Below are 9,300 nucleotides of genomic sequence, written 5' to 3' on the forward strand. Positions count from 1 at the left end.
ATTTTTTATGCTATGTTTTCACCTTTCCATGCAATTATCCCTCCGCAAAAGAGACTTATGTACACTGTATGGAGCTCAACTTTAAAAAGTGTCATATCCACTGAAACTGTATATTCCGAGGCTGCAAAAGCCGAGCAGTTTGAGAAATCCAATTTTCCTCAATGTTTCCATTGTCATACGCGGCCTGATTTTTCGCGAGCCGCGCAGCCAAGCCTGAAGTAGCATGCCAGAGCTCATCGCTATCTGGCAAAGCAAATTGCAAATCTGATAGAGACAGAAGGTTCTCCCAGGACAGTCGTGGTCCACAATGGGGACTGAAACTGCGCGCGTCCTTCAAAAGCTTTGGGTCATGTACTCGGGATTGCCGGCAAACCTTGTACAATGACAAGCAGAATCGTTTGACCTCTTCGACACCAAGCCATATGAATACATGGGGAGCCACGCCTGCCGCGAATTGATTGAGTATCGAGGGGTAAAAGAACATATTCTGCTTTCGACAGGTGCGGACAAGAGCGACGAGAAGCTGAGATTGTTTTTCAGGCAGTGTGTGAGTCAATTGCAGATCCATTTGGTCAGAACACAGAAGAAGGGAGAAAATTAGCTGTAACAATATCCCTTGATAGGTTGCCATAGGCCAAGGGGTAAGCGCAGACGAGGGTGTATCATTTGGTTCCAGTGACTCATTGTGGTGATTCGATATGGCCCATTTCTCCTGTAGCACTAGGTATAAATATATTATAGAACAGACAAAAATGAAATGAGAATATGTAACTTACTTTTTGTTCATAGATTGATGAGGTGAGTTTCTGATGTAGATATTTTGCCGTTTGTTGCATATTGCTTTCCCCAGTAACCCAAAGTCCCACCATAACCACTGACTGTAGGAAAAATGCTGGCTCATGGTCTGCATCAAACGTAGCAGGGTGTAAAAATGGCCATTTTGGGTGGAATTTCTCGAAGTAAGCCTCAACGTATGGTACAATTTCACATGGGCTATTCTCAATCGCTTCCGTCCGCTGGAGAAAACTTGATCCCGCCACAGAAGAATACATGGAATAGGTACAACCCGCCTCTTTAGATGCCGTTGAGTTCATGTGGCTATCAGGACTACGCAATCTCTGTTCCAATGCGCGGCGTCGCGGATTCTGGGAATAGGAGCATTGAATCCCTCGCTGGGAACAGGCATCACAGGGACGCTGTCCGTTACATTTTGACCTTCGCAGGCGACAGAACTCGCAGGCTTGGACTGCCCGGCATGACTGCAACTCCTTGTTTTTATGGTTCGTGCGGACATGTTGACGGAGCGTATCATTCCTTGCAAAAACTCGACTACAAAAAGGGCATCCATAAGACTGCGCTTGGAAGTGGCTTTTGGCATGGCGAGTAAGGTGTTCCTTGCGTCGATAGCTAAGGCCACATCCGGGGAAGTGACAATGGAACAGTGGTTGCTGTGGAGTCATCGAGATTATTTTAGAAGACAGAGGCGAAAGAGTGTGATGATGGTGACGACGACGGTGAGGATGATAATTTGAGAAATTGAGTGGTAATGCGTATAAAGTAATCCTGTCATAATTATCATCATTTTGAATTGAATTGAATTCATTACGCCCGGAGGGACTAACCCTATATGGCACTAGTGCGCTGATTGTTACGAAACCAACCTACTACGTATATCCCTCGCATAGGTGTTGCATATGCTATAAAATACTGTAAATTATACAGTTAATTCACTAGATGAATCAAATTTTAACATCCATTCTGTAAGAACCTGTATAAAGTGATACATCTTCCATCACATTTGGTGGAAGTTTAAGGACAACTCCTATTCGCTACGCCATCCCAGCAGAATAATACACTAAAAATATAGAGTAATCCTTTGAATATAATTAAATTACCTACTTTTATATTTCTAAACTAGATAGGTAGGCTAGCAGCGGTGGCATTCATTAGAAGGAAACCTTGATATAGGATCTGATCGCTATGGATGGGTATTTAGCAACGCAGCCATCCTCTATAGCCACTCGTAGCCAATCAAAGACCCTGTACGTCGAAGGCTTGAACAGAAGTGTCTGTTTGGCCCTGTGAAAAGTAATTAATCCTTTTGGCATGACCGGGAAATTGAGCCTAGCTATCCGAAATAAGTGTCTACCTGCTCTCTTAGTGAAGGGCACCAGCTAGTCAACGATCAGGTAAGTAAGACAATTGATTTCATATACTATATGCAATGCGTGTGTACCCCAGAGCAATACGATCATTGACCACACCCAACTCGGCGAAATCCCAAAATAAAACGCTAGACGCATTAGTAATCTATAAGATAGTAATGTTCGCATATAAGTTGGGCTTTCAGTCCCCAGCTATTAAGAAGCTCATCAGACATTCCCCGGATATGATGATCGTAGAAAGCATCCTGCGCACCGCTCGGGACCAGGAAGAGTATAAATACGATGCCATAGTCTTTCCCACCTTAGTCGACCGCATTATGGAATGTTTTTCGATGGCTACACCCCGCCAACCTCCACAGTCGCCGAGTCTCGTGGATTCTACGGCTAGGGTGAAAGAGCGCTGCAGAATTCCTAGCAGTCGGGCCTGAAGATATAACCGCAAGCTACTCTTCCTTGATCCTCTGCACGCAGATAGAGTACATTATACAGGAACAGTGTCGATGTGATACGTACGGCGAAACGTTTATTTCGCTTTTTTTGGAAGGCTGCAAGCACGTACTAGGTAGTATAGCGTCGTCATCAATATCGTAGGGCATTTTATGCCCATTCAGCATAGGATGGCCAATAGCCTTGATCAGACTACGACAAAGCGTCTACGCTGCTTAGACTTCCAAAGCTCCATGTTCCATTTTTCCACGTGCGAGACAAGTCAAGAGAACAGGTCCATTCTAAACACGCTGTTAAAATCTAGTCACATTGCGCTTATAAACACATACCTATTAGCTGATCCTGAACAGCATACATAAAATTAAGGAATCCTAAGTGCTGCTGTTGGGAAGGAGTAAGACCTATAATACCACTAGCCCCGCTAAAGGGCATAATCAGTTCACTGCTATATTGATACATCAGGCCAAATTAGACATCGGAATAGAGGAAGCCCCCAATGTTCAATGTCTCCACCGTGAAATTTGCCATCGCTGTAGTGCCGTCCTCAAATATCTGATTATAGGGAGGGCAATAATCTACCATGATGTTGAATCTAGATGATTATACACAAGAGTAGAACCTTTCCAATCAGTAGATTCAACCATCATCCCATTGAATGCAGTATCGAATTGAGCGTAAATGAGTTGCCCGGGAGTGCCTACATGAATCGGGCCAATGAGCCTGCTGGTGTTAAAGCCGACTTTCAAATAGCTTCTAAGCTTCGGGGTGTAGCATACCCTTCTTCCCCAAACGTAACAGGAACCGTAAAATTTGTCAAGGTATGTGGATCTGGCATGCCAATTGTAATGCCAGGGATAGTATCAGAGATTGATCGCTTAGAAAGCACTCTATGATGATCGTGAACATGGTGATCAGAACCGACATATGCTATTGAAGATATAATAATATGCAGAAAGACGATAGAAATGCCCTGGCAAAACATCGTGTGTTCAGATGAGAATAGGAAGTTCTCGAAATGCTATATCACACAAGCCGTTTGTCTCTCTCATTCCCAGCCATTTGTCTTTTTCTGTTCGATGGGCAATGTTGTATACTAGCAACTAAAAAGAAATTCCTCCAAGCCCTCGGCTACGCCGCCTCCTTCAACTGAGACGAAGAAAAAGAGGAACGCATGCAAGTACACGCCGACAAACTATATCACCAAATGCTCGACTATGAGAACCGAGTTGCCGAAGCACGCGCCGTCGGACAAGAGCCACGCCCCCAATCACGTCTCTCTTCAATCCAAATGCCAAACCCGTATCGCCGAGTAATGATAATAATAATACCATAATTCCCGGTGGACAACAACTCCCCGAAGGCTATGAGCTGCCCCAATCATTAGAGAAGCTTACACCGCATCAACGAGAACTCGAAATCCAGTCTATCAAAGCTGATATTGAGCAGAAGAAGAAGTATTCCGAAGAAGTAGCGCCGTTGATCAAGGAGCGGCAAGAGTTTCTGGAGAAGAGGCAGGGGAAGGCTAAGAGTTGGTTTGGTGAGACTATTGGGAAATGGATTACGTAGTGGGAGGTTGATTGTCCTTTTTTTCATTGTACATTGTTCATGAGCCTTCCTTATTATAAGGATCGTGTAATAAAATAATACCCAAAACGTTTTACGAGTATGTTCATCTTTGTACTGAATTTCAACGGCATTCCTGGATACTAGATAGTCACTTAGTGCTCTAACAATGATTTTGAATGTATGGCGCGGCACGTTTACACTTTTTTTGATCATAAACTGTGCCAAAGGTGATCCAATTTCACTCAACAATTGTTTGTTTTTTCTGTCCTAACGCCGATACCTAAATCTAAATACGTTTCAATTTCGACATTCAGGTTACAGCCTCCTCAAGTATTCCAAATCCACCGGAAGGCATGCAACCGCTCCGGTCACACTTTTCAATGCAGCATCTGTTCACTGTAATCCAACGCAAAAGTGCAATACCCACCAATCGTATACTCCTGGATCGCGACTCTTCGGAGCTGCTCTTGTTTATCCGGCTGCTCGCCGCCAATCTCCAACCAGTCTTGAATAGAGATGGATTGACCGCTTATTTTGCTTCCCGTATTGATACCTGTTACAAGTTCAGGAAGATTGATAGGGGCAATGGCTTCGTATTACACAGATGGTAAATAGAAGGAAATCGTATCCCGGCAACGTCTTGTTGGCTCCCGGATAAATCCAACATTGTTGCCACAAGGTAATGAACCGGGATAAAGTCGATAACAGAATCTTGAATTTCAGGCACTGCACCGTGCTTAATCATGCTCATCACCATTTTTCAAACGAAGCTGTCCTCTGGGTTTTTTACACCAGTTTCTGTATTCCCAGTTATCGCTGAAGAACGGTAGATCTTGATTGGGAACCCTTGTTCTGCAGCAGTTGTGAGCAGCATTTCCGCAACCCATCGAGACTTGAAATAGCTCTTGTCCGTAGTCGGAGGAAGTGCAAAATGTTGGACTGTCTCTTCCTTAGAGCTGACCGTTAGGTACGTATGCGTGGTATCCGTCCACGACTGGATATGCGGCACGTTGGTCGTTGAGAGGTAATAGATCTCAGGTGTACATTCGGCCTCGCTTGCTAATTCTAGAATGATATGTAAGGTCATAACATTGAATGGTTTCGGTTGTAGATAGGTCGTTAGAAGCGAAACTTCGACAGCGAGGTAATAGATAGTGTCTATGGTGCTTGCTAGCTCGTTAAAGCAGTGCCAGTGAGGTCTAGTTGTTGTGAGACCAAGGCACCGCCAGAAATGCAGGTGGTGCGTTTGAGGAAATCGTCGACAGTACATCCGCCGCTAAATAGATGGTAATCGTCTATCTTTTTGAACAAGGTCTGAATACCTAGTTCGCTTGTGCCGCCAATGGCATAAATCTTGACAACGGGGTTTGTAACTAGAATGCGAGCTACAAGATGAGCGCCAACGAAAGTGTCTGCGCCAGTAGTTCGGCCTTTCTGCTATATTTCTTCAAGGCAACTGAAAATAGTTTTGATTCAAGACCGGATGGGAGAGCGGTTTCCTGAATCCAATCAATCGTGATATCAGGAACAGCAACAGTTCCCCAAGGGTTCTTGAGGGCGCAAATAAACTCAACAATCCCCTGCGCAGTCTTGAGGTTGATCAAATCTGGTAAATTCAGAGAAAAATCAAATCTGCGCTGAAATTTGGATCGAAGCCTGAGTACCAGAAGGCTGTTTCCACCAATCTCAAAAAAGTTGGCATGAGGGTAGATCTGCTCCCTTTTTAACACCTGGCGGAAGTCAGCAAGGACGTCATTCACGTAATCATCATCTGGAGGAGTCTCCAGATCCATAGTACTGCCATTTGCCTTATTTGTCGAGAGATTTTCTTCAATAGGTAAAACGATGTCATCGCTGATATTGCGATGTTGGAGGTTGGGACGGTCGATTTTACCACCGACTGTTACTGGAAGGCGTTTAAAAAAGACGTACCCAGTAGGTAACATGTAGGAGTTTAAGTGATTTTGAATTCGAGCCTCTAACTCGATCGCATATTCATTCCTTTGACAAATATCTTTCATGGGTACCTTGGTTACCACAAACGCAACGATTGTTTTCTCATCATGAAGAGGAGAAATTGAAGCTGAGCCCGACGTAGCTTCCCGTACAACAACACAGACCTCGGGTATTCTTTGTTCTTGGTCACTGATATCTTAATAGACGTGGCTTGATACAGCTGGCTTTCAATTTCTCTTAGATCAATGCGAAAGCCTCTCAGCTTTACCTACTTGTCTCCCAAAAACCGACCATGAAATTCCAACTGGTCATCGAGAAGGAATCGGCCTAGATCACCTGATCTGTGCAGTCTAGACCAGCCTCTGGCTCGATCATCGCTTGTACCAAACGGGTCATTTCGGAAAGCTCGTCGATTCTCCATCGGCCGATTCAAATATCCTGCCGTTACTTGGCTTTCACCCATATAGAGCTCACCAATGAACCCAATGGGCAAGAGCTCATCACGAGGACCGAGAACATACGCGCGACAGTTAGGCATTGGACGACCCAATGGAACATGAGTAGCATCGTTGGTGGGGATAAGTAACCCCGCCAATCACAGCTTGTACTACCAGCTCACTAGGAACCCAGGTATTGTACAACTTTGCAGGTCCTCCGAGATCATAGAAACGTTTTGCTAGTCGAGGTAGCAACACCTCCCCACCCATAAGGATAATCCGTAGTTGAGTGCACCTTGTGAGAATATCACTGGCACATTCAACCAAAAAATTTAGCTCAGTGGGTTTAAAGAATGTCACTGATGTGGACGATTTCCGCATGAATTCGGCCAACAAACAAGGGTCCTTTCGAATATTGCCAACAGGTACGCAGATTTGACTGCCAGCAGTTAAAGCTGAAAATACTTGAACTACAGAGATATCGAAGTATAGCGAAGATTGCTGGAGAAAACAATCTTGCGGAGAGAACCGGAATTTGGCGCTTGTACTTGCCAACATCTGTTGCATCTCGGCATGATTTACCACAATGCCCCTTGGATACCCTGTGCTACCCTGTGACGAATCAATATATATAGGTGGACATGCCTCAACTAGCTTCAATGGTTATACTTACTGAGGTGTATATTATGTAAGAAGGATTGTGAGGAGAGGAAGGCTGAACTTTTAATTCATCTTGCGAGACGGCAGCGACGCTTATTTCCAGCAGCTGTTGTCTTTTTGTTGGCTCAATATTAGAGATCACACTCTCTGCTACGAAGCTAACAGAGGTATCAAACAGAAGCACTTTCAAACTGGCGTCTGACGCCATGAAACTAAGGCGGTCCGGTGCGTGATCTGGGTCCAGGGAAACGTAGGCCGCGCCTATCATCAAAATGGCAATTCCCGCAATGAGTGTATCAATTCCAGGGCGGGCTAGAATGCCGACGTGGTGTTTAGGTCGGATCCCAGATTTCCGCAGAATATAACCAATGCTTCGGGCTTGACTAAGCGTGTCAATATAAGAGACTTGCTTCCCATCGGACGTGGTGATTGCAGTTGCATCGGGATGTGCCTTGGCCTGTTCCAAAAAAGTGAGGTAACAGTTATTGCACTGGAATCTACTGTTAGGATTATTAATTAAAGAGATATTATAATTCATAGTTTCTTAAATACAGTCAGCATGGACAGCAGCCATCTATTTAACCATCCGCTCAAAGTCGGTCTGTATTCTAATATTGTGCAACGGAACTTCATCGCCCTCCAAGCTATCCTCATCGCCCCTCGAGCCCATCACCCTGGTAATCATTTCCGCACACTTGTCAGGTCTTAGCGACGTATCGTTGGAGTTTGGGTCCCAATCATCCCTAGAGCCCAGCTTATTGTCGGGAATTTGTGAGAAGGCGTGTGGGCTATCCTTCCGTAGGGTGTTATTGCTGTTGTCGAGTGGTCTATTGCCCTGGCTCTTCGTGAGTCTGGACGCGGTGATGCGAGAACTCCAGGGTGTTGGGGCACGCCTAATCCCAATAGAGCGAGTCAAGAAAATAAACGCAGGTCGCATCGTCGGGAGACATGCTGACATTATTCCTGCGGACATTTCAATTACTGTCCAGCCGACTGTGCGAGTGAGCGTGTAAGTCGGATCTTCGGAACTGTAGGTAAACAGGACTGTAAAGCGGTAGACAGAAGCGAACACGACGTTATGCATGGTCTTCGCGTTAATTTGAAGAAAAAAAAGATTCATTCTTTTGAGAAAGCAGACTTACAAAAACCCGAGACAAAATGTCAGAGTTAAAGCCACCTTTTCCACTTTACCCAATTGCAGTTTCCAAATCTGGGGCATAGGTAAAATTAGAATCACCAAGTCGGTGGCAATCGTCGATGAAGCGTTGGCGATCCAAGTTCCCACTTGATTGATGCAATGACCAGGCAGTTCAGGATACCATAACTTCTGAACTGGCACACAGATGAAAACAAAAAGAAAAGTGACGATGATAACCCAAATAATGACAAAGCCGCCAATGGCGTAGGCCCATCGCTTGAAGTAATCGAAGTGGAAAATTCGGTAGTACATCAACAAAAAGGACAGCTTGGTCCAGACTAGATTGTACACGTAGAGAACCTCGGCCACAACGAGATACTTGGCCATCAATACGGCACCCTCAACACCGACCACTGTAACATGGAGACCCATACCAGCATGAATCATCAGAGAAATAAATGCGACCACTATCAAATTCCACGCCTTTCACACTTGTCAGTGGTTGACTCTTGTATTTGACAGAGTATGTGCGGCACACATACCATGGAAAAGACAATCATATAATCGTCCCACCAGAGAGCCTGTTTCCGCTCATACCGAGACAAGAGACGCAAGCAGACACAAAAGAATGCCAGAGAAGTCATGCTGGCGGTCACTGCGATTGACCATGGCTGTAGGTCATCTGGAGCGTGACTACTCATAGTAATGATACGTTCAAATTCATGAATGAAAGACAGCCAAAAAGCAAACAGATATGCGACGAGACGATGACAACTTCCAGGGGAAGCAAAAGTCATGGTCTGTCTGTCCGTCATATTTCAATAACAGAAAAGAATCAATTGAGTGGGTGTCGAGGTATGCAATTTTTCTCATAGTCCAAATTATTGGACCGTGCAGGAGCGGATAGAGGCGCTAGCCTGTCAATCGCCTA

At 44.9% G+C, this 9,300-nt stretch overlaps 1 protein-coding gene across 1 annotated transcript; it reads right to left on the reverse strand.

Annotated features, from left to right (window-relative positions):
- Positions 1-5,563: 5,563 nt before the first annotated feature.
- BHQ10_003614 (uncharacterized protein) lies at positions 5,564-9,013 on the reverse strand (the record flags this gene model as incomplete). Its single annotated transcript, XM_040875890.1, has 5 exons — positions 5,564-6,084; positions 7,424-7,688; positions 7,815-8,124; positions 8,374-8,852; positions 8,912-9,013. 5 exons carry the CDS (start codon positions 9,011-9,013, stop codon positions 5,564-5,566), a joined length of 1,677 nt encoding a protein of 558 aa, XP_040732118.1.
- Between the last annotated feature and the right edge of the window lie 287 nt (positions 9,014-9,300).

The sequence above is a fragment of the Talaromyces amestolkiae genome (assembly GCF_001896365.1).
Source record: "Talaromyces amestolkiae strain CIB chromosome Unknown scaffold5.1, whole genome shotgun sequence".
NCBI lineage: Eukaryota > Fungi > Ascomycota > Eurotiomycetes > Eurotiales > Trichocomaceae > Talaromyces > Talaromyces amestolkiae.